This window comes from Watersipora subatra, chromosome 8 (genome assembly GCF_963576615.1).
Source record: "Watersipora subatra chromosome 8, tzWatSuba1.1, whole genome shotgun sequence".
NCBI lineage: Eukaryota > Metazoa > Bryozoa > Gymnolaemata > Cheilostomatida > Watersiporidae > Watersipora > Watersipora subatra.
Genome location: NC_088715.1, coordinates 49385445 through 49412067, shown reverse-complemented (window position 1 = coordinate 49412067; position 26623 = coordinate 49385445). Strand labels below are relative to the sequence as shown.

The following is a 26623-nucleotide window of genomic DNA, read 5'->3' as shown; positions in this document are numbered from 1 at the left end:
GTGTTGTGTTGTTGTTTCGAGTTTCATGCTCAAACAAGATGTTTTCAACTATTCAATGTCGGAATGGAGGATTAAAGAGACAGACTATTTATCTAAACCTACCGGTGGTAGTATGTTCAGTTGCCCTACATGTTTGGACAAACCCCATGCGATTCCCATTGATTGGAATGCAAAACTATTCCGCTTTTTGCATTCTCTGTGTTTACAGTCAGTAACAATTACACATGGGTTTAATTTCATTTTGGGACAGTGGGTTATGCCTATCATCAAATCTTCAACTTACTAAGCACTATCTCCATTCAGCATATGTAATGTTTGGACGCACCCAATGCTTTTAATATGATGTTGTGTGTTTAAAATTTGATGTAAAACTGTATTATTCGCATTCTATTACTAGATTTCCCAAGTGGGGCTATTGTGTAGTAATTCAAAGAGGAAGCCTTTTTCATTCCTTTTTTTTAATTTGATTCTTGTCATTGATCTTAGAGTTTCATCAGGAACTGAGGAGCCAAGTGAGTTTTTATTTCTACTAGTGACGTTGAAGGGCAGGTCACGCGTATAAGGAACAGCAAACACAATTCGATGAGTTTAAGGTCGTGAAAACTATCTAGCAACCTCGTTAGTCTTACTCACAGCCTAGTTTTCATACCCTGCTGATTAAAAACCATCCAATCACAATTCAGTTGAAATGCATTTCTCAAATCACACACCTTATAAAGACCCAGTATAGGTACCCATAGGTACAACAGAATCAAGTGAATTGGTTGGTCGCAGGCTTAATTAACTACATCCATAAACTCATTTAGCGAGTTGGTTGTACCATCTTTGCTGAAGGTCACTTGTGGTTGAAAATTCATAATCACTACCTACTATGACTGTACTGGTAATTGAAAATTTTGAACTCAGCCATACCTTAACTTTACAATGAGAGTGATCCGGGTGACTCCTTTGCAGATTTCTCCTTTGCAGATTTGGCTGATTTCTTTGCAGAGATGGCACATGAATTAGTACATGTACATAATTATTCAACTTTACAAATTTTCGACTTTTTCTTGAGACTGGAGACCAGGTTCCTAGGCTGGGCATGTACCATGTGAAGCGACGCTGAGTTTATTAAAAAGAAAGTTATCATCATGAATATTCAGTGAACCACGCACATAAATCTAATATATGACTTGAAGCAATAAAGACTCTCCAATGTCTTTTCATTTTGTTGCTTGTTTTATGAACATATCTAACAGCTCATTTAATATGTGAGAAGCGGTCAGACTGTTGGGGCGCCTCCTTGTTATGACTTATATTACTGGTATCATGCTACCACCACCTCATCTTTTATTGTCTGATGTTCTTTTGTCTGTGTTTTAGCTTGGAGCATTATGGAAAGAAATTATAGCATTTGTGGTACCACGGGAGATATATCTAAAAATAAATGCAATGCATGTGGTAAGCTGGTCTATTTTTTTAAAGTGAGCTCCCTGCCCTTTTAGTTCTTTGCAATATTTCCAACAATTTGTTATAATTCACAAGAAAAGCACCTAAGCACATCAAAATAAAATTAAGCTGTACTTGAATTTGCATTTTTGCTTTTACTTCTAGTTGTCAAGATAAAGAGCCAGTGTGGGGCCATTAATGCCACAAAGTGTAGCGTTTGCCGTAAGTCTAAAACAATCATCACTAAAAAGCTTATGTGTTAATCCTATTAGTAGTGATTGCTTTACATGGTCTTATAGCATTGAAATCTTTCCTCGTTTTGCCTGAATCTCACTGTTCTCAATAGCAGCTTTGGATCATCAGAACTCCACTTCATGCGAAATTGCGATGTTGGTTTAGCATGCTTTGCGGTGCCAGGCCATCCGCAAATGTGAAAATGTCAAAATTTTATTCTGTATGAGATACTTTTATCTGTACCCATTTATTGATTTCACAGTTAACATCTTTCGTGATTTGAAGGCACAGATAAGCATGTCTACACTTAAAAAAGGAGGGAGGAGGGCTGGAGAGAAGACAACAAAAGACTGGATGCACTGGAGTGTGCTGTGAGTTTAGTAAAATATATTTTGCTTCACTTCAAGCTATAAAACTGACAGGACAAATTTTGCGAATAGAAAGTCAAAAGTACTCTCAGGCTCATCTTTAAAACAACTTACCTTTGTGGCTGCAATTTAGGTTGTTTCCTTGAAAATGTCCGAAAATATGCAGATATCAAAGCATAGTAGATATAGATACAAACTTGGTAATGTGAAAAATCCCTTGTAACATTGGTTTTGAAGCCTCGTGATGGCAGTGACTACAACACTTATTGATTGGTCCCCTGAACCTTAACATGCCAGTAATAGTTGCACAAGCTCAACTGACTATAGGACAGCTTTCCTTAGTAGATGAAATGAATAAAACAACAACCCCTGCAAAAGAGTGATTTTAGGAATACTTAGAATCCAAATAGCTATTGGAAATCAGTGCAAATGCTTCAACTTCAACAACTCTGAACCAGCTCATGTCTAGTACAATGGTTTGTCAGCTAGCAGAAAATTTGCTTTTCATTTGTTGTTGTAATTCATGGTATGAACTAATGTATCATACACTCTTATAATATTGTCTAGGCGTATCTGTTACATGCCTAGTATTCAAACCTTTAGGCAAAGGTACTTTGTCCACTATCATCGAGGAAGGATGCCACCAAACAGAAATTGTGTCAGTCATCAAAGAAGCATTCAATGATATGACAAGATGTAGTAAGCTCCCGGTATGAACGAATGTATCATACACTGTTATAATATTGTTTATGGTCATTTTTACAGGCTGCCCGCGGTGCAGGCTTATCTGTTTTATGCCTGGTATTTAAACCTTCAGGCAAAGGTACCTTGTCCACTATCATCGAGGAAGGATGCCACCAAACAGAAATTGTGTCAGTCATCAAAGAAGCATTCAATAACATGACATGATGTCGTAAGTTCCCTTTGTCTTTTCAATGTACAGCGGAGCATAACTTAATTGCCTGTTATATATTACATATTACTCCCCTATCTATCTTTGCTGATTTCTTTGTTTTGTTGTAAAGGACTAGGTGCGAATGACCTATGAACCTTATAACCCCACATCTGTTTCTACATCAGGTTCTACTTCTCAGTGGTTAGTGGGGAACGGTGTCTGTAGTCTAGAAAGATAAATCTAGCTGTCTGTATGAAGCACAGGATCAACTGGACTTTGCCATCTGCTACTCTGTCATCGAAATGATTGACACTCCGGGAAAAAACGCATACTAGAAGAGCCAGTGCCGCATATGCGAGGACTGCGAGGCTGCATAAGGAGCATTCATCAGGTTGCATTTCATCAATCTACAACCTGTGGACAAGTACACTGGCACCTTTGCTGGGCCCGTGTCGACTCGGTGCAATGATTGCGAGCAGTTCAGCTGCACCATCAGTTAGTGATCATACACTAGCCTGGTCGAACTTTTGCTTCTCTGTAGAGGAGCCATGCAGAAATGTAAATATGGAACCAAAGGTTTTGAGACCGCCTTCAACCAAAACATCAACAAATAGATACAAATATTTTAGCCAAATATCTGTAGCTTGGGCTAACGCCAATGCATACCAAATGTACTAGCTGGTGATAGCAAATGTGCTAAAACTGCTAATACACGGCGACAAGAATGTGAAAATAGTAACTTTGTTTTGGATAGCATCCGGAACAGCAGTGTTATTTTTGCACCAAGTAAAACACAATAGATAAAACCGTGAAAGAGTTCTACAGAATTGCCAAGGGGCTGTGAATTGAAAAATTGTCTGATATTTGAAAGATTCAACTAGCTACGCTCTAAGAGCAACAGATATCAGACAAATTAGCATTGGTCAATCTAATTCACATTAACACTTTCGGGACAAATCACGTGAAAGCCCGTCAAACGGGCAATGTCTCAGAGGCCGAATCACGTGAAAGCCCGTTAGAATTCAGTCTACGATAGACTTTTTTAAAAATATTTTATTTTTTAAGAAAATAGCGTTTAAAAATAAAATTAATTATTTCATCAATTTCAGTAGGTTTTGTAGTAATGTTTTGAGACTGAAAAGTAATCCCTAATACGCATGTGCATGAAGAACACGTTGCAAAAAATTGCTCTTCCTTTTGGGAAAGCTAGTCAACAAGGACGGACGTGATTGCTCCAGCTCAGCCAAAAAAGTACGTTTAGATGAAGACATCAACTGGTTCGAAAGTGAGGAAGAGGATATCAGGTCAGAAGAAAGTGGGGAAGACGATGCATGTGAAATAGAAGATCAACAGAGTGAATCTGATAGCGAAAATGAGAGTGAAACGGCCGGCGATGAAACGGAGTATTTACGCCTTTCAAAGAGGAGCCGACTTAAAACCCAAAGATTTGCATTTTGATGAAAGCTTGGCAGGAGTAAAAAGTCGAATTCCTGGACAGATAAGTATTCTTGATTATTTAAAACTTTTTATCACATCGGCCATCATGAATGTAATAGTTAACGAAACAAATAGATATGGCCTTCAAAAACATCGCGATGCCTGGGAGCCTGTCGATGACAAAGATATTTGGCGAGTTTTTGGTTTAGTTGTGCTCATGGGTATTGTCAAAAAGCCTACTCTAAAATCTTACTGGTCTACCCGTCCTCATTTATCTATGTCAATATTTGGGAAAATAATTTCAAGAGACAGGTTTTTAACGATTTTAAACTGTTTACATTTCACTGACAACTCGGAAAACCCTGCTGGCAATAAATTGTTCAAGCTAGGAAATGTGTGATCCATGATATGTGAGCGGTTATCTTCTGTTTTACTGCCAAGTAAATTTATATCTTTAGATGAAAGCTTGCTGGCTTGGAAAGGACGGCTTAGCTTCAAACAGTATATTCCATCTAAAAGATCCAGATTTGGAATTAAGATATTTTCTCTCTGCGATGCTGTCTCTGGCTACGTGCACAAGCTGTCTGTGTACATAGGTGATGAGCGAGAGCAAGCTGAAGGTACCGGCAGAGGAGTCAACCACAATATAGTAATGAAATTAATGAATGGTTTGCTGAATACAGGTCGTTGCTTATATATGGACAATTATTATAATTCGCCAGAGTTAGCTGCTGAACTTATAAAAAATAACACTCATGTTTGCGGAACTGCGTCCAAACAGAAAAGGTGTTCCTAAAGATTTAAAATTATGTAATGGAAAAACTATTAAAAAAGGTGAAACAACGAGTTTTTCTAATGGTGATAGTATGGTTGGCTGTTGGAGAGATAAAAAATTTATTTGTGTAATTTCAACTATGCATAAAAACTTGGAAGTCGTAGATACAGGTAAAGTAAATTATAAAGGGGGTAAAATTTGCAAACCAGCTGCTATTTTGGATTACAACAAAGACATGGGGGGAGTTGACAAATCAGATCAAAACTTGCATTATTATAACGCTGCGCGTAAAACCATGAAATGGTACAAAAAATTATTTTTTCACTTATTAGATATTTGCGTGTATAATGCAGTCATAGTTTATAGAGTACATAGCGGCTGTAAAATAACTGACCTAGAGTTTCGAAATAAATTAATTGAACAGATATTTGAATACACTGGATCTTGCCGCAAATACACTAGTTCCTGCGCTTCAACTTCTTCCCTTCATCGACTAGTGCTAAATAGTCCAGGAAAAAATAGAAAACCAAAATATAGAGTTTGTAAGTGCTGCTCAAGGCGAAATGATGATGGCACCCATAAGCGAAGCGAAACTAAATTTAGATGCCTAGCATGTGGAGTATCTTTGTGCGAGTCATGTTTTATTCCTTACCATGCTAGATAAATTTCTTTACAAATTGTAATTTATTTAGTTTTGGCAACTGTTTCAATGCTTGGTATTTTTAGCTTTAGTACGTACATTTGCTGAAATGTCATCTAGTCTATTGCATTTGTTCTGCATTGCATTGATATGTTGTATTTGTTCTGCATTGCATTGATATGTTGTATTTGTTGTCCATTGCCTTTTTCAGGGCAGCCAACTAATCAAAAGAGTTCAGTTCACATATTCTGCAATGTAGCAGATTGATTTCTCCATGATTTGCTGTGTCTGTTCATAATAAATGTTGCTTCTTGTCTGTTGCTGCTTTACCAAATGTGTGAATACAGGCTCACCACTCAACTCTTCTTGTACACAAACAGTTAATCTTTGCTGCAGCGCATATGAGTCTGTGCAATGAGTTGATATGCAAAATTGATACATATATAGCGTCAAGAAATACATAATAATAATTTGACAGCAAAAAATCATTACTGCAAACATATAGATCTCAAGATGCTAAGTTTTCACAAGCTGTCTGGAGGAAACAATCTCAGTCTGTAGAAAAATATCTCAGCTTTCAGATGCATATTCATTTGCAGCTTTATGCCAAATTGCACGAGAGTTATAGCAAGGTTTGAGCTGCCTTGTCGGGCGACTGTTGCATGGTTATCGACATGGCGTCATGAGCATTTTGAAGGTCTTCACCCGCAATGCACCGAAGCTCCTAATTCTACTTTTAATGCACTTAAACATTTTTTTTTTGCAAACTCTTGCAAACATATGACACCGTGCAGATGCTTATTATAAATCATTTTCACAGAGTTATTGCTTTTAAAAATGTATTTGTTATCGTTATTTTATGGAAAAAGAAGTGAAAACTTGGACAATTTAATAATTTGTCAAAAATAATCACAGACTATTTCCAGGAAATTATTGGCTGCCTGTTGAGAAATTTCTAAGCTGTCCAATGCATATTAATTTATAGCTCCATGTCAATTTGCATGCAAGTTATTGCGATTTTTAGGCGGCCATGTCAGGCCTTCAATTTTTGCCTGTCTTATAGGTCGCGCATTGAGAATTTCGAGGGGCGCTCCCGTAATGTATCGGAGCTCATAACTTTACTTTCAGAGCCCTTAGACGACCAATTTTTTTGCAAACTGTTGTGAACCTATGAATCCGTGCAAGTAGTATTTGTACAACATTGTCAATTATTCGTACCAATTTGGAAAATGCAATGGAATTGAAATGAATTGCATTTCAGTCATACAAGCCTCTGTGGAGGCTTGGAGTTGTCTGCACACAGTCCTCCTAGCCTCTGTAGAGGCTTTAGTGTAACTCTATTTGGCATAGACTAATTTCAGCCTTTGTCCAATCCAAATGAGGTCTTAGAGTAGCCAACCAATAAGAAGAGATGCTAAGCTTCCCTTATTGGCTAATATTGAACAATGTTACAATGAGTTTTCTGAGTAAAGGCCAATGAAAATATACGGAAGGAAACTCACAACTACGCAGCCATTTTTGATTGTTGAAAGTTGTAACATTTTGAAGTGCTGGCTTATTTATGGATTTTTCTAGTGATTTTGAGTATGATTCAGATGATTTTGTGGACAATGCTACTGGAGCTCATCCTAGAACAAGGGACATTGTTTTTGATGCTGATACTGGTGATGATGACTCACAATTAGGTGCTGATTTCGACTCGGATTCAGATTTTGATCAGCTGGACTCAAATTCTACTAGTACTGCTACTACTAGTAGACCTACTAGTACAACTGATACTGGAGCTGCTAGTACTAGTACTGCTACCAACATTTCTACTGGAGCCTCTGGTGATGACGGTAGTTCAGGAAATCTGGCAGCACCAGGTTATCTGGGATTCATCCTGTCTGACTTGGATAATACCCCAACACCCACGTTCGACTGGCAGCCTACTGAGAAAGTAATGTGCAGCCCTAACTTTGACCCAGCTGCACCACATGGACCAACAAGAGTAATGCCTGCTGATTCAAAGCCAGCTGACTTCTTCATGCTGTTCTACAATGAGAAACTTTTACAATCAGTATGTGATTTCACGAACGAGAATGCTGCCAGACGAAAGATAAGCGAGAGTACTATCCACAGCGGTTATGGAAAGTGGACTAAACTCGAGACAGACGAACTCCGAGCGTTCTACGCGCTCCGAGCATTCATAGAAATGTTCTGCAAGGATAGGCAGCGAAGTATCTGGAGACCGCAGTACGAGCTTCTCCAGATGCCTAAAGCTTCAACTGTCATGTCATTACGGCGGTATGACCAGATAAAACGTTACCTGCATTACTGTAATCAAGAGACGTCAATTCAGGATCGTAGCCATCCTGAATACGACAGACTTTACAAAATCAGGTTCCTCATCAACCACATGAAAGAGCGATTCACAGCAGAGTACTCTCCCTCCCAGGATCTGTCAGTAGACGAGTGCATGATTCCTTTTCGGGGTCGCTGGAGTGGGAAATGTTACGACTCCTCAAAGCCAATCAAATGGGGAGTGAAAGTCTGGATGGCGTGTTGTGCTTCCAGTGGATATGCGCTAAACCTACATGTCTATTCTGGGAAGGACAGAGACTTTGAGGACTTGACCACAGTGAAAAACTCTGCCGCAGTAGTACTGAAACTAGTTCAAAGTTACTGGGGTCGAGGCTACCATGTAGTTACTGATCGCTACTACACGTCACCTTATCTTCTCCACTGGCTACGTGAGCTTCAGATGTCTGGTACTGGTACATGTATGACCAACCGAAAGGAGTACCCGAAACAGCTAATAGCCACCAAAGCGGAAGCTCGGAGGTTGGAGCAAGGGGATTCTAAGTGGCTCCAGTGTGCGAAAACAGGAATTGTAGCAACCCGCTGGAATGACAAGAAACCGATCTACTTCCTGTCAAACTATGTCAGAGCTGAGCTGTCTGAGCCACCAACTGTAATCCGTAGAAATAAGAAAGGTGAGAAGCTGACAGTGAAGGCCACACCATCCGTCATCGTATACAATCAGATGATGGGTGGTGTGGACCTCAATGATAAAATGGCAAGACTCGATCGCTCTCGAAAGTCATATAAGTGGTACACGCGAATCGACCGCAAATGCTTTCACTGGTCCCTGTACAACGCTTATGTGCTCTATAAGCATGGCCAGGAAAAGCCAATGGAATTCAGAGACTTTGTCCTGCAGATACTGACGACATGGATAGGTGAAAAGTCATTCTCTCGACAGTCAACTAGGACAAACACACCAGCTGCCACTCCCAACAATCCGGAGATACGTCTAGACATGAGCAAACTACACTGTCCCGAGTGGCCTACTGATGGGTCAAAAGATCACCGCTGTGCAGTCTGCCAGAAAAAGTACCTGATAGAATCGCAGCAAAATCCAGAGAAGGCTTACAAAGACTTACAACACAAATCAGTCAAGAGTTCAATTCGGTGTGAAACCTGCAACGTGTACTTGTGCATCAAACGCGGTTCAGACTGCTGGAAAGCGTACCATACCAGAGTTCAGTATTGGAAGTGAAAATCTCGAACATTTCCTCTTTTTTTGCAACTTCGTCAATCCTCTGTTGTTTTCAGTCATGTCATAATAATAAAAATAATGTCTTTGAAATCATGTACCATTGTGTTTTTGTCAAATTTTTATATTCACCAAGTTTGACATTCTATACATTCTTCAGTAATTGAGCTACAATTTTGCTACTTATACCATTAGAAAGCCCAAAGATTTCTGATTTGAATGAATATAGGTGTTCTTATAAGAAAAGTTACTCCCAGATGGTCTAAATGACAATATTGTAAAATGAGACATAAACATTCACTCTAACAATGAGAATGGAGAATAATTAGATAATTGCTTAATGGCTTGGGGACTGAGATGGTTATAGGTCGCGCACTGAGAATTTCGAGGGGCGCTCCCGTAATGTATCGGAGCTCATAACTTTACTTTCAAAGCCCTTAGACGACCAATGTTTTTGCAAACTGTTGTGAACCTATGAATCCGTGCAAGTAGTATTTGTACAACATTGTCAATTATTCGTATCAATTTGGAAAATGCAATGGAAGTTGGCACATGAAAATAAAAAAATAATCTCTTCAACAAATTGACACGTTTGCTGGAAAGCATTTGCAAGCTAATTGCATGCAAAAACAATGAGCTTGTAGAATAATTTCTCAGCTTTCTCATGCATGTTGATTTATGCCACTACCACAGTTGTGATGTAAGTTACTGCAGTTTTTATGCAGTCATGTCGAAGGGTCAAATCGCCCTAGTAATTGCCCCCGTCCGCTGGTACTTTCCAAGCCGTAAGCCGACCGTCGCTAAAGGGTTAACAAAGGATGGAAGCTGTCGAAAAAGAGGTAGCAGACCCCCTCAGTAAACTAAAGAAGTCAATATAGTAACATGAAAAAATACTGAAATCTCTAAATGCCATAAAGCAAGCCGTTAAGATAAAGTAAGTTACCAGTGGGCTAGCTTTGTGTAAATCAATAAGCTTTCAACATACAAAGAAACTACTAGTAATCAGTACTAATACTGATACTAATAATAATACTAATAAAATACTGAATCTATCACCTTTAGTAGTAATCAGTAATGTTGAATTACTATATTACCGATTACGAATCTCACACGTAATTTATGTTTTGAAGTATTGCTTGGCTGCTTTTTTGAAAATAAATTGTCTTGACAAAACACTAATAGTGTGAAGTAAACCCTACTAGACAAGGGTAAGCAACTTGGAACGCAAGAGCAAGCCCACACAGACTCGATGATGAGACGATAAATGGACTCGAGGTGAGCCGACAAACAGGCTCATTGGTGAGCAGACAAACAGACTAGATTGTAAGGTTCCCACAGACCAATTCCCACGGATCCGAATTCCCACGATCGAAACAGATTTCAACGTGACATTCATCCTAACATCTATACAGCTTTACTCAACCAGATGATACATCTTACACCAACAAACTGACATTTTAAAGACAATCTATTAACGATTCAAATGAACATAGAAATACTCTGCCTAGGGTTGCATGACTATGTAAAATCTATCTAACCGAAGTAGATTAACTCTACCCATCTTGGCTCTCCGTTTTCCGAGCTTATGGTTTGAAGCAACCATAAAGCTATTTCACAGTGACCATCGTGATATATTTTTAGCATTACTTATTTCTCAAACATTTCTAATCCGAACAAGGCGTGGCCTCACTCTTTCTATATATACGGCCCCTTCCTTGTTATCCACAGCTTGTTGAAGTAACCTCTGGAGACACATATACTCTTATTTTATTCTACTTTTTGGACACTTGTATTATTCTACTACTCACGCTCTCTCGAAGCCAGGTAGTTACCTACTGTGTTTTAGTTTCATATTCTCTCAGCCATTGTCTCACTTTTTAATTAACTCTTAAACTTGTGCGTATTTCCTTGTGTAATTAATAAATCATTCTTGTTTTGGTTTCCTTATAAAATAACTTGCTGATTGATCCCTTTGCAAACTAATTATCAACAACCTCAAGAGAGGACAACCACCAAGAACCAGGTCCTACATAATAATACACAGATTGCCTCTATTTTTGGGCAAATCTTTACATTGGTGCCGAAACCCGGGAATAACAAAAGTAAATAGAATAATAATATTCCTTTGAGTTAAATAGAATTTGGGTTAGTAGTAACATAAATTGTTGGGTTAATAAGTTGAATGAATAGATAATTAACTTGCTTAAAAAGTGATTCAGATACTTAACTAGAATATCTTAATAAGCCAGTAACGGTAAATACACACAATGGCTGAGGAACAAGTAAAGCAGGCAGTAGTGAAGAGCATCCAGGCTTTTCGAGAGGAGATGATGACAGCACTTAGGGATGCGATGCAACATGCCGCATCCCAACAGGAACAGCAGATGACAGAGCTGAGGGCCGACCTGCAGGCGTCAGAGGAGAGGACCAGCCAGAGAGCAAAGGAGCTGGTGGACTCCTTGGCAGGGGTCGTGACCGAGACGTCAAGGGATATCCGCGAGCGGGTAAGGCAGGTTCGCGACCTGCACCGCACCGATCAGGAGGAGTCACCGATGGGGAGGTCCCGCCGACGGGAGAATCTGACAAGCCTCGAAGGATGAGGACGTGCAGCTAGGAGGGCCATCTGAAGTAGGTTCTAATTTGTCTGGTGGTGAAGGGGAATTGATGCATGTTGGTGGAGGTGATTTTGGTGTTGGGAACTCCCGGCAAACTACCCAGAGGTCGGACGACACAGGGGGCAATCCCAGAGATTGGTTGAAATTTGCATTGAAGGGATTTGCGGGGGAGACGGGTGATCTGACTTGGCCCGAATTCCTATCAAAATTTGAAACCTGCTGTATTTTCAATAGAGTGCCAGACAAAAGCAAAACGGCAGTATTGGGTTTTTATCTATTGAGCATACCAAAAGGATACTACGACGAAATTATTCGGAAAGATAGAAATATTACTTACAAAGAGCTGTGCAATGAGATGAAGATAAAGCTGGGGGCAAGTAGAGGGTCAGATCAAGCTGCTCTTGAGATTTCCATGACCAAACAACTTCCCCGCGAGTCTGTAAAGGAGTATTACGAACGGTTTAGGAAAGTTGTTACTGCTAGTGGGACCCCGTTGTCAGACCCCTTTGTATCTTTGCATTTCAAGCTTAACCTGGTAGATAACATTCGCAAAAACCTATTAACTGTCTCTGACAAGGCTATCGATGAGATAGTCAAGATGGCTTGCAGTGTAGAGACTGGGCAGAGGGCTATAGGCACCCTGCGCGGTCGGGGTGAAGGGTATGAATCGTCCGATAGCATGGGTATGGCTGATATACCCCAGAATCGGAGATTCACCCCTAAAAGAGCGGAGAGTCAAAATCTCCGTAGGGAGAAGGGTTGCTTTGAGTGTGGTAGCTTGCAACATTTCCGTAAGACATGTCCTTCCCGAAAACCTAACCATGGTGAGAGGCGACACCCTTCTAACAGTATGCTAACTAATCACTCTCCTAGGGAGTGGGAGCCACCTCGCGGTTACCAACCTGATTGGGAGAATCCGCGCCAGGTACGGCCTCCTGACTCCTACTTTGAGGGGGCGGCGTATTATCCCCCTCGGGAGGCCATGGTTCCTGGGCCCCCGCCTCTTTTTGGCAACAAAACACAGCCTGTGACCTTTGACTCATGTGTAAGAATGAGAGACCAAAAAACGAGCGACTTTGGAGCAATGACTGAAGCAAATGGAGTCTACAAGACCGACAATAAGGTTGACGTCAGGTACATATCCGGCTTTAAATGCTGTCAGACCTACTCCTTCACGGCCTCGAACGCCTACCTCTACGAGACCCTAGTCTTAAAGAGACATGGGGATGGCGAGGTTATGGAGAGCGTGGTTGGAGTAGTGTCACACTGTATTTACGAGCAAGGTACATGTAACCTTAGGGACGGGTCTTTCCTAATGTGGACCCCGGACGAAAATGAAACATGTGACTTTCTGTTTCAGAGGAAATACGACGGACAAGCGCAAGCTAATACGTGGCTCTCGGAAGATGGTGAATTGGCACTGACATTCACCCGAAACACCACCTTCTCCATGAGTGCGCAGTGTGGCGGACAGCTCGAAATATCTGACCAGCAGATCGCCGTGAGGAGACCCCAGTCCAGAGGACGAAGGGAGGCAGAGCCAACTAAAGGGGGTCTGGTGGTCAGTTCGGAGCTGAATGCCCGCCTGCAAGCGGTGGAGTGGAGGATGAGAGATAACCTAGTTACCATGTTCCGAGCTGCCCTTGTTAGGCGCTCTAAGTGGACAACAAACTCTACTCCGGTAGGATTACCGTCTACATTCATAGCTTTAACACGGGCATTTAATCCTCTCAAGCCAGTCAAGACATAAGGGCCGTGGAACTGAGACGTGAATTTCTTCACTTTCCCAGGTAGGGTGCGAGGGACTAAGACATAGACTGTATCTCCTGTACCTGGGCCCTATCGGGGTGCCACATCTTCTTTGTCGCATGTAATAAATCCTTTGCTAGAAGCATTCTGTCTTGTCAGTCTTAAAGGAACCCTCCGACTTCCTGCAACGATACCTATCACCTCCCTACACCCACGCTACTGGGATCTTACGGATCCCCCATTTACCACCTCATCAGGTTAGTACTGTTAAAATATTCTACATGTATATGTGACAAGGGATTATATGGCATAATATAAAGTATAAGGTCATAGAAAGTGGTTGTAGTGGCCCACCCGCTGGGTAAGCCGATGAGCATAACATGCGTGGACCAGATTAAATTAAAACACGGTCAGGCTGTGGCGATAACCTACTTGTATAGGGTACGCCATCGCGCTACAACATCGATTGGTTTAGAATAGTTAGTCAGGATAATTACTAAGGAGTATTGCCAAAATCAACCAAGCGCGAACGTTCCTACGCTCGCCTTATGAACTGAGGCGAGAGTGTTATAATAAATTTCATGTTTGACAGGTGCAGCCACATCAGGACTACAAAACACAGCCTGTGACCTTTGACTCATGTGTAAGAATGAGAGACCAAAAAACGAGCGACTTTGGAGCAATGACTGAAGCAAATGGAGTCTACAAGACCGACAATAAGGTTGACGTCAGGTACATATCCGGCTTTAAATGCTGTCAGACCTACTCCTTCACGGCCTCGAACGCCTACCTCTACGAGACCCTAGTCTTAAAGAGACATGGGGATGGCGAGGTTATGGAGAGCGTGGTTGGAGTAGTGTCACACTGTATTTACGAGCAAGGTACATGTAACCTTAGGGACGGGTCTTTCCTAATGTGGACCCCGGACGAAAATGAAACATGTGACTTTCTGTTTCAGAGGAAATACGACGGACAAGCGCAAGCTAATACGTGGCTCTCGGAAGATGGTGAATTGGCACTGACATTCACCCGAAACACCACCTTCTCCATGAGTGCGCAGTGTGGCGGACAGCTCGAAATATCTGACCAGCAGATCGCCGTGAGGAGACCCCAGTCCAGAGGACGAAGGGAGGCAGAGCCAACTAAAGGGGGTCTGGTGGTCAGTTCGGAGCTGAATGCCCGCCTGCAAGCGGTGGAGTGGAGGATGAGAGATAACCTAGTTACCATGTTCCGAGCTGCCCTTGTTAGGCGCTCTAAGTGGACAACAAACTCTACTCCGGTAGGATTACCGTCTACATTCATAGCTTTAACCCGGGCATTTAATCCTCTCAAGCCAGTCAAGACATAAGGGCCGTGGAACTGAGACGTGAATTTCTTCACTTTCCCAGGTAGGGTGCGAGGGACTAAGACATAGAGCGTATCTCCTACCACATATCAGTGTTTTCTAGATGATATCTTAATCTTTTCACCCCCGAATTATGCTGAGCATAAAAGGCGGATTGGCAATGTTTTGGACAAGTTTATCCGGTATGGAGGAAATCTTTGTTTGTCTAAGTTGGTTTTGTGTTTTTTTATGGCTTTCTATGTTTTTTTGGTTTTCCTTCTTATATGGTTTTCTTTTTGGTATTCCGTACATTTGGTTAGAGTTTTTGCTTTGACTTTGTGAGAACTTTTTCTCCTGTAGTTTGTGCATATTGTTTTAGCCTGGCAGTCTGCTCTGGAGGACGGATAACCAACCCGGGTAGAGTTCGTGATTGTGGACGAATTGGGAGTCATGCAGCCCTGCGCTTATTTACCAGCCACCCCTGAATGTACCAGAGAAACTTTATATCACCAACGATCGTTGGATTGTCCATATACGTATATATATATATATATCCGATACGAACTGCCATGTCCTGTTATGGAGTCGTCTCCCGTGCCGTTCGACTGGCGGATGGGGGAGGTGTAAGGTTCCCACAGACCAATTCCCACGGATCCGAATTCCCACGATCGAAACAGATTTCAACATGACATTCATCCTAACATCTATACAGCTTTACTCAACCAGATGATACATCTTACACCAACAAACTGACATTTTAAAGACAATCTATTAACGATTCAAATGAACATAGAAATACTCTGCCTAGGGTTGCATGACTATGTAAAATCTATCTAACCGAAGTAGATTAACTCTACCCATCTTGGCTCTCCGTTTTCCGAGCTTATGGTTTGAAGCAACCATAAAGCTATTTCACAGTGACCATCGTGATATATTTTTAGCATTACTTATTTCTCAAACATTTCTAATCCGAACAAGGCGTGGCCTCACTCTTTCTATATATACGGCCCCTTCCTTGTTATCCACAGCTTGTTGAAGTAACCTCTGGAGACACATATACTCTTATTTTATTCTACTTTTTGGACACTTGTATTATTCTACTACTCACGCTCTCTCGAAGCCAGGTAGTTACCTACTGTGTTTTAGTTTCATATTCTCTCAGCCATTGTCTCACTTTTTAATTAACTCTTAAACTTGTGCGTATTTCCTTGTGTAATTAATAAATCATTCTTGTTTTGGTTTCCTTATAAAATAACTTGCTGATTGATCCCTTTGCAAACCAATTATCAACAACCTCAAGAGAGGACAACCACCAAGAACCAGGTCCTACATAATAATACACAGATTGCCTCTATTTTTGGGCAAATCTTTACAAGATGGGTGACCTGATAAACAGACTCTATGGTGAGACAACAACCAAACTTGAAGGCAAGCCGATAAACTGACTCATGGGTTCCTTCTCCCAACTTTTACACCCTAAGAAGCCAATGGCAACATATCTTGGTGTTCGGCTAATAGCACTTTTAATCTATGCAGCCATGACACACTGGATGATATCACAATGCTTAAGTCAAAAGCAGTGACAAGAATTTAATACGCTACTTGTCAAGGAAAATCAAGCAGAGCGATAGTTAAAGAACGCCATATGTGACAGTGGCCGTGATTTTCTGACTTCACGGTAGTTCTCTATATGTTCAGTATAGAGCTGTGAAGTTGAATCTTCGGTCGTCTGCTGTGCTCATGGATATTTGATTGTCTTCCCATTGGTCAATTGCGACCTGCTCTTTCACCTCATGACCTCTGTTTTATCAACAGTCCACCGCATCAATCGGAAACTTCTATTTTTTTCCAAAGTCAAACGATCCATATCCGGTTCAAAATGGCGGCAAAGATATTAAACTTGAAAGCAAAGATATTAAACAGCTACTCAAGCAACACCAGTTCACCATGTCTGTTACTAATCCAGGTATTAGTGGTCTTCACTTCGATGTTGTGTTCATTGCTGTGTGAATACATTTGATAATAACTACATTATTGGTGTATCTGATCTTCTTGAAGGTATCATCACAACAAAGTTGCGCCAATCTTCAGTGGAGACAACATCTCATCAGATCTGGTCCGCTATACCAGAAGGCATGGCAGAGACGATCGAACCACCAGGTTTGGACTATGACAGACGTGTGTATTTGGCCAAAGACATTAGGGAGTTTTGTACAGAAGAGACGAGAGACCTTGTCTGCCCACTGGTTCCAGGTAGGTATCGTTTCAACCTTGCTATTCGAACGTCTTTCGTGTGAGTTTACTCCTGTTCCATGTTTGTTAAATGGCTCGCTTTGCCTTCTTTTGTATTGAAGCTATGGGGGCTTGATTTTGTCTTGTGATCAGAACATTTGAAAAGCTGATGGATTTGTCTATTGCTGATGATGAGCCAATTCCATCTACATCCAAACATTGTAAGAAATCGAAGTCTGCAGTGGATGTTACTAAGAAGTCTACGGCGAAGAAAAGTATAGTCAAACAAGCCAGCAAGAAGAGGAAGGAAGCAAGAGAGAGTGATGAGTACACTCCCCAGCCTACCAAGCGCCCCGTTCAAAGAAATGACCATCCAAGTTATCTCCCCTGAAAACTGTTTTTCGGAGTATCTGCTTACTACTAAGCATTAGTTCTCTAAGGATTGAAATAAATACTCCTATTCCTCTATTGTAACATACCTGGACATGTGTAAGTAAGTTCAAAACCCATTGAATGTGTGCATGTTATATTTGATAGAAAGAGAGCAATCATGGGCGAATGCTTATCATAACAGGTCGCAACATGTTTTTAAATTTAATTACAACCATTTTATCATTTTTATCAATATGGGCTGATTTTGTCTTATTGAGATAGCAATGATGGTCATTCATATCAATTTTGGGGTGTTTGCTATTGCTAATGTGCAAGTAACACAGGCTATAGAGAGAGAATAGAGTTTGATGTAGCCGCACTAAAGGTCAAGGTCAATACTAAGGTCACGACCTTAGAAAATCCATCGATCAGGTTCGCATCGTCAACTTAAGTCTGTGCTGAAATTTTTATTCTGAATGATGCAGTTGATGATGCCATTGCTAGGGACCAAACAGAAAAGTCAGCGCTTTGCCGACTCTCCAGATGTAAACTCTTTTATTCTCAGAACAAGGGATTATGTATTCCACTGACATTCGCTGTCAGAAAACACAGCTGACAAAGGTAGGATGGCCGGATTTTAAAAATCTAAATTGATTCTGAATCCTCACAGAATTCTGCATCTGATTATATATCATACTCAGAAACTCCCTATTCACCTCAAAGTCTGAAAATGACAGCCCTTGTAACATATCTTCATTGGTGTTATATCTCACAGTGCAAAGAAGTAACACACCAGCAAAGGCAAAATTGTTGAAATGGCAAAGTTGATTGGCAACAATAATTGGGTCAACTGTTACTACAATAAAATATTTCGAATACAAAAACGATAACATTTGTCACCAACTAATCATGAAATAAAGGTATTAATACGTTTCTGAATATTCATGTAGCAACATGAAAATCTTAGAACGATAAATGGTTAACATAAAATAAATCTCATAAAACGTAATATATAGATACATTGAGTCAGTAATTTTAGGCTGTCAAATTATAGACTTGAAGAAGTATAAAGACAGTAGCTTTGAGAGGCATATCTCTAGATATAAAGCAAATAGAAGAGAAGGCAGTGAAGATAGAGTATGCTACAATTGCAAGCGTAGTGGCCATGACATGAGTTGTCCCTCCATTAAATGTTTTTCGTGTGGACGGCGAGGACATGTATCCCGTTATTGTAGGGGTATGGGAGATGTAGGTTACGACAGACGAGGTAGCAGCAGGAGGTCAGGACGTAGTCGTGAAAATAGCTATGAGTGATATGGTAGCAGAGAGAAGTACAGGGGCCGAGAAAGCCCCTGCGAGACAAGTTAAGTAGGTACAGGGACAACAGTATGAATAGGTATAAGGAGAGACGTGAGACGATCCGGTATAACGGAGGGTACCGGAATAATAGTAAGGGCAGAAGTGTTAGATTCTCTGGTTCTAGGGATAAATATGATGATAATAGTTGACTAGGAAAGAGAATTGTGCAGGTTTTAAAAGTTAACAGGGAAAACGGTGAGTTTACATTTGATACTGGGGCAGAGGTGTCGATTGTTACCGAGGGGACGGCCGAAAGGTTGAACCTACGGCTAGAAGAGTCATCTACTGTCTTGACGGGAATAGATAGTCGCAAACTAAGAATGGTCGGCAAAGCAGGTGTTCAGTTGGAAAGTAAATATAGATTTATGGAAACAGAAGTTTACGTGATGGAGGGATCTAAAGCAAACTTGTTGGGTATAACCAAGTTGAGGCAGTTGAATTTGTTGGCTGTAGTCAACGCGGTGAGCAACAGCGAGTGTGACCCAGTAAAAGAGTTTGAGGAAGTTTTAAAAGTCTAGGCACTATGCCAGGTTTTTTAAGATTAAGTTAAAGGAATGTATAGAGCCAGTAAGGTTGTACTCGCCTCGACCTATAGCAGCAGGTTTACGAGAGCAGGCTAAGCAGGAGTTGGATAATATGTTGGCAAATAAAGTGATTGAGCAGGTTGAAGAACCTACTGAGTGGTGCTCAGGGCTAACAATAGCGCCTAAGGCAGGGGGAAGATAAGGATGTGTGTAGATTTAATTGGACTGAACAGATCTGTCAAGCGAGAGGTTTACACTTTGCCAAGTGTTCAGATCTGCTCAGTGAATTGTCTAAGGGAACGATGTTTTCGAAGTTGGATGCGAATTCAGGGTTTTGGCAAGTTCGGGTAGAGGAGGGGTCAAGGTCACTGACAACCTTTATCACCCCTTGAAAAAGATATAGGTTTAATCGGATGCCATTTGGTATCTCGTCGGCTCCTGAATTTTTCCAGAGAGCAATGGAAAAGGTTATTGGCGACATGAAAGGAGTAGTATGCTTAATGAACGATGTCCTAGTATATGGAAGAGACGCAAATGAACATTGGTCAAGATTGAGGGAGGTGCTAGGGAAAATAAGGTGTTCAGGCATGACGTTAAGTAAGGATAAGTGCGAGTTTGGCAAAAGTGAAATTGAGTTTCTGATCCATTTGGTTAGTGCGGCTGGCATTAAGCCAGACTCATGTAAAGTAGAGGCAGTTCTAGGCTTGAAGCCACCGGTAAATAAAACGGAGGCTAGGAGGTTTACAAGGATGGTAAATTATTTGAGCATGTTCAGTAGTTAGCAGAGCTATGCACGCCTATGTACAAGGTGTCAGGGAGTAGATCACAGTGGTATTGGGGTCCACATCAGAAACAGGCTTTCAAGAAGGTTAAGATAGCTTTATCTAAAGCACCAGTATTGTGTGCCTTCGATTTGAATAGGAGGCATAAGGTGTCTGCAGATGCCAATAGAAATGCAGTAGGGGCAGTATTGCTACAATTGAATGAAGGTAATGTATGGCAGCCAGTTGAGAGACCAAATGTCTGGGACAGAGGAAAGGTGTGCGATGATAGAGAAAGAGGCATTGGCAATAACATGGGCATGCGAGAAGTTCGACTACTATTTAGTAGGCAGAAAGGTTGAGACTGACCATAAGCCACTTATTTTACTGTTAGGTGAGAAGGACTTGTCAGCCTTACCAGTCAGGGTTCCGAGGTTTAAAATGAGATATGACTACACGATATTCCATACACCTGGGGAGCAAATGTATCTGGCCGACTCTTTGAGCCGACCTAATGGCAAATTGGATAGCGAAAGTGAAATGGTTAGGAGTGAAGATGTAAATACTGCTGTAGTTAGCAGTGTGACTACTGACAATTTTACGGATCTTCAACAGAGATGTTGAAAAACGAGGAGGCTGCTGAATGTTTGAAATTTGTTATGGAAGGCTGGCTGAGAGGTAGCAAAAGGTTGGGCAGTGAGCTTTTAAAGCTTTATAGTGCAAGGGAATGGCTTACTGTACGAGATGGTCTACTTTTCTTTAGAGACAGGGTATACATACCTAGGTCGATGAAAAAGTTGTATTTAGAGAAGTGTCATGTTGGGCACCAGAGAATTGATAAATGTCGTTGGAGAGCTAGGTGCCACTCTTGGTGGTCAGGAGTTAGCTTAGACATATATGAGTTCATAGAGCAATGCGATACCTGTGTCATCCATGGGACAGTCAAGCACCAACCCATGGTTGAATGAGTTACCAACAAAGCCTTAGGAAGTACTCGGTAGTGCTGTGTTTGTATTGGATGGCGAGTTATATTTGTTGATAGTTGATTACTATTCCAAGTGGATTGAGGCACTGCACATCAACACTCAAAACAACTAAGGGGTAATAATAACTGTTATGAAGAAAGTGTTTGCTAGATTCAGTATCCCTAGCATTCTGCAGTCAGATAACGGGCCTTGTTATGATAGTTAAGAGTTCCAAAAATTTTGCAGATTTGTACGGCATCAGAGTAATTACTAGTAGCCCTCGGTATCCGCAGAGTAATGGTTTGGCAGAAAGTGCAGTTAAAACAGTAAAAAGTTTGTGGAAAAAAGAGCGGGATAAAGATATGGCATTGTTAGTGTATAGAACAACCCCTTTGTCAACTGGGTACTCACCCGAGGAACTAATGTTTGGCTGAGCGGTTAAGTCGAATTTGGGTGTGAGCAGTAAAGGGGAAGTAAATTACGAGGAGTTCAAAAGTAGAGAAAGAAAGTTGAAATTGAAAAGCAGTTGGGATATCCAGCATCGGGTATCAAAATTGCCGGAAATAGAACTAGGACAGGTCGTCTACGTGAAAGCGCCTACTGACACAGGAGCAGCAGGTACGATGGTAAGAAGGGACAGTACGTCAGAGAGTTATTGGCTAAGGGTTGGTTCGGGTGATATCAGGAGAAATAGAAGACATCTGTTTCTTCTTAATAATCTCGCCTGGGATCCACTAACGATACTAACACTGGTAGTCAGGAGGGTGCTAACCATAACATCCCTTATGACTTTTGTGATTTGTTTGAGGATAGTGAGGAAGGTAAAACACAGTACTGGGTAGACAATCAGCCTAGGCATATTGAAGGTGAGGAGAGAACAGGTGGTTTAAATGAATCGGAGGAACCACCCGGTGCCACGGTCGGAAGTGGCCTAGCCAGTGGGGATTTCGATATGAGTAGTCGAGATACCCAAACTTCGCAGGGTACTAGAGAAGGGGCAATAGCCAAAGGCACAGTTACAAGGAGCGGTCGGGTCAGTAAATCCCGGCTAGATGAAGATAGTTTTTACTACTAACACTTGTTAAAAGATGGTTGCCATGTTGCAGATTGCCGTAAAGAAATTCCAACCAACCTATTCAATCTCGATGGCAGGCAGTTCAGGTGGTGAGGCTAATGGCGAAGGACGACAGGAGAACGGCAGTGAGAAGAAAGTAGTGGAGGAAGGATGGTAGCAAGGCTAAGAAGCCTGTGATATATGGTAGTAGTGGTAAGCTGTGGTGCATGATCTGTAGGGTTAAGCGAGATCACTTGTCGGTGAATTGCCCGGGAATTGCTTGTAGGTGCGGGAGAAGTGGACACTGGCAGAAGGACTGCAAGGTACCCATCTGTCAGTGGTGTGGTGAGACCGGGCATGCGGTCAGTGGATGCCCCGCCGGGGTCCAGGTGGTCTAAGGAGTAACAAGGCAAGGAAAAGGGCAGAGAGGAGGTACCAGTGCCTCAGAGGAAGGTGAGGAGTAATGGTGAGGTGAGTGGCGGTGCTAGGAAAGCTGCTGTACCGGTACTCATGGGGAAGGTAAGCTCTTTTTTAGCAGACGTATCCAGCGAAGGGATGATGGACAGGGAAGGTTGCCAGAGGAGGATCGCTACTATGGAGCGTGAAGAGTTGGAGGTGTGGAGGAAATTTGAGGTACACCGGTACAATGGTACACCGGATGAGTTAATGGACCAGGATTCATGATGGACCACGGATCCACCAGCAAGGTGAGTCACTGAATGAGTTCAAGTGTATTTCTGGAAGGTTAGTGGCCCATACGGGAAAAAAGAAAAAACAGCAAAAGGGCATGTTGTACAATCGGGTTGGTAGGCTGCGAGCTACGCTAATGTCCGAGCTCATGGTAGTTACAGGTAGTTACGAGAGGTTACAAGAAGTCAAGGACGCGGTAGTTGCAAAGAGATTATATAAGCGTGGGGAGAATCAGACTGGGTCCTTCTTCGCTTCAATCACATGTAAGGGTTATATTTATACAACAATACCACAAAAACTGAATGCAGACTCTGTTAAGACAAACGAAAAAAATATTCAAAAATACAGCTATGTAGCCGCTTTTAGTGCATACTGTTCTCTACATTTCATTAAAAAATTTCGTTAATAGGACAATCCAAGCTGTGGTATTTATATAAGATACCTTTACAGGGAGATCCCTATGAAGCAACTTAGAGCAGAATGACTCGTGTCGACACAGAAACCACGATCACCCTGAGTGAAGTGCGAAATAAAGAGCTAGACACCATCTAGGCATTAGAGAGAAGAATGGAGGAGAGACACAACAATAGGCACAACTACGCTGACGAAACATATAGACAGCTCTCCAGATAGAGAAGACTCGCTGATTGTAGGATTTGATAAAAAGGCTTGCGACAAAAATGGATGATGTCGACAGAAGGGAACCAGCGATGAGGGTCTCACCCTTGAGGAGGTACCAAGGATAATTGGGTAAGGCAAATAACCTTATTACTGCGACAAATAAAAAAGATTGGGTAAAGTTTGGGCTTTCATTCACAGGAAAATTTGTTGATGACTGAGATATTCATTTAAAAAATATGAAACTTGCTACATTCTTGATGAAGTTTCAAAAGAGGATTTTACTGTAACCTCGCCAGTATACTTGACCGCCATGTATTACTGCGAAAATGTGCGGGGAAAGGGAGACAATGTAAGTTATGAGACGTTAAAATATTTGCACAAGATTTATGCCAAGTCTATAAGTGGGAGGCAAGCACTCTCACATTTGAGAGGAATCCAATAATGCTACCCATTAGTGTAGTTGTGAATATTTTTGTGTGCTCTACCACCGCTGCTCATGTTTTAAATGTGGAATGTGATATGTTTGGCTGTTTTTATGACATGTAATTTCATTTACATGAAAATTCATCAAAACTGATACAGGGGCAACTAACAACGGAGAAATTTTTAATGTTAAGATGAAATATTATCAGATGAAAAGCTTGAAAGAGGTGTCAAATGTGGTAAGTCAAAAGGATAGCAAAATGTGATAATTGCAATGTTTTTCTTTTGATTCAACCTTGGGCTAAATTTTTTTTAGTACCAACAGAGACACCAAAGTTCAAAGGTTAGCTATTTTAACTAGTCAAATCAGTTATATGTTCCACAACTGTTTGGTCTTTTTCAGTAGCATAGGTGGGAAGGAAATAAATAGTTGGACACAGAAGGGTGGGTGAATCTGTATTTAAGGGAAGAGGTACATGTGAGCCTTTGACGTTTTGGAGTAAAACAGGGTTGGATTAAAAAAATAGATATCCTGAAATAAACTGAATAAGAAGTGTTTGGAGCAAAAGCAGCAGTCAAATTTCAAACCACTGAAGTAAAGAATTACTGAGACATCGAAATAAAATGAAATATCAACTGATGTCCTGTAGCATAAAAAGCATTCGAAAAAATTGGGATACGTGGGACTAGAAAACAACAAGGCAGTTACCACACTCAACAAAAAAAGTCGACTCAGTAGCAAAAGGGAACAAAATCAAACAGGGTGGGTATTAGAGGACAAAACCTAATATGAATGCAATATGGATGAAACACCTTGAAAAGAAACATTAAAAAAAGCAAAGATGATTAAGCCAGTGTTGGTGGCCCAGGCAATGATAACTAGGAACGAATGAAAGAATTAACCATGTGCTGAAGTCAAATTGTTGATAACCTTTAGCAGAAAAAAGTATGAGAGCTTGAAGCAAAGTAGACAAAAATTTAATAGAATACTAGAAAGAATTTAATATAAATCAGTTGGCACTTAGAACATCAAAAGTAATTAAAAATCTAAACCAAAAAGGTGGTAGCAATTGGAAATTGAACAAAAAAATTAATCAAACAAAAAGGCCCAAAGAAAGGCACTGCTGGGTAGCCAGAGTAAAACAGAAAATCATATTGGATAGCCAACATGCATAAGTAATGGATGTTCAGCAAAAGAATATATATGTGGCTACTATTATCAGTTTATAGTCAGCTTCTCAAAAATCTAGAGGCCATTCAGCCAATCTTGCACGTGTGAAGGCAGGTTCCATTGGCCCAAAGCATGCCTAGTTGGGTTTGAATATTTGAAAGACATGTTGACGTCAGCTCCCAATTAAGCATACCCTGACAATACTCAAACCTTTCTAATAGACACTGAAGCACGTCAAGTCGGAACCGGGGCTGTTCTCCCACAGGATTGGACAGCTCGTGGTATGCAATGAAATGACTCAACTTATTCTTGTACACTTACAAAAATCTCACTGGCTGGTAGTCTGATAGCAATTTATGTACCAGTTTTTTTTAGTACACAAACATTTTGTGTGAATGTGTCCGTCGCATAGCTTTCTCCGATAGCAAGAGTCAGAATATATGATATTGTCTGATGGCTCACTAATTAAAAACGTTATCTAGTGAACCCGCAGAATGCTAAACAGTCAGAGCTGATTGCATTTGGAATTGTTTTTAATATCTACCGGTCGAAAAGCCCCATCTGCATCAAATAACAAGAAATGATATAGTTCACCCAGACTTAACACACAAATATATAATATATTATAATATATTTCATACTATAATCATAATATATGTCCCCGTATCATTATTGTTTTGAGCAATCATATTGTATGAAATCTTTCAGTGGAAGACAGTGAGTGGACCTGTGGTTGTGGCAGGAGATGAAGGTGTGACACAGCAGGGCACTCTGCCATATATGGGCTCTATAGCTTGATGGATTGTGAGACAAACTTCCTCCTATCAGCCAAGCTAGTAAAGGTAGTTAAAACAATTTGTGATTCAGAGGATAACAACAGCATATCGTCACACTCTACAGTGCATTTAAACTTCCTACAATGAAATGGAATGGTGTTTTTTTATGTATGTGGGTAACAGAGGCATCCAGCTCCAATGCTATGGAATTGGAGGGACTCAAGAGATGCTATAGAGAGATATCAAACGCAGGCTTGATCATAAGAGAGTTAGTCACGGACCGCAGCACAAGACTGAATGCCTTTGTAGCCAAGAATTGGCCTAGCATTACGCATACATTCGGCTCTTGCCATATTGCAAAAAGTAAACATAAAAAACAAATACATTGTCTTTGTCATACATGATAGCCCTACCCAAAAATAAAGGGTTTCATAACTTATTTTTGTTTGTAAGTAGTGTGGAATGCCTAAACCTGAACTGTAAAAGCTACCAGTATGGCTGAAACAGCTAAGCCATCCCCTCCATCAGTTGACTCGGCAAATAATTGTCCAGGTTGTGCACAAACCCCAGACTGGAGCTTGTTATTGTAAAGGTACTTTAACCTTTTCCACACCGTTCCCATAATACCCTGGGTAAGAGCAAGGTCTCAGTGTACCAAACCGGTATATG

At 41.0% G+C, this 26623-nt stretch overlaps 1 protein-coding gene and 1 long non-coding RNA gene across 2 annotated transcripts; one reads left to right on the top strand and one right to left on the bottom strand.

Moving 5' to 3' along the window:
• The first annotated feature begins 7341 nt into the window (after positions 1–7341).
• LOC137402660 (piggyBac transposable element-derived protein 4-like) lies at positions 7342–9321 on the top strand. Its single transcript, XM_068089165.1, has one exon. It carries the CDS (start codon positions 7342–7344, stop codon positions 9319–9321), a length of 1980 nt encoding a protein of 659 aa, XP_067945266.1.
• A 2651-nt stretch (positions 9322–11972) lies between these two features.
• Positions 11973–12944, bottom strand: LOC137402120 (uncharacterized). The gene is made up of 3 exons (XR_010979466.1): positions 12836–12944; positions 12271–12370; positions 11973–12132 (listed from the first exon to the last, which is right to left on the bottom strand). It is a non-coding gene; the product is annotated as an uncharacterized lncRNA (long non-coding RNA).
• Between the last annotated feature and the right edge of the window lie 13679 nt (positions 12945–26623).

Bases quoted from the DNA above. Each gene is read 5' to 3' on its own strand.
- LOC137402660 (XM_068089165.1), top strand. From the start codon at position 7,342: ATGGATTTTTCTAGTGATTTTGAGTATGATTCAGATGATTTTGTGGAC.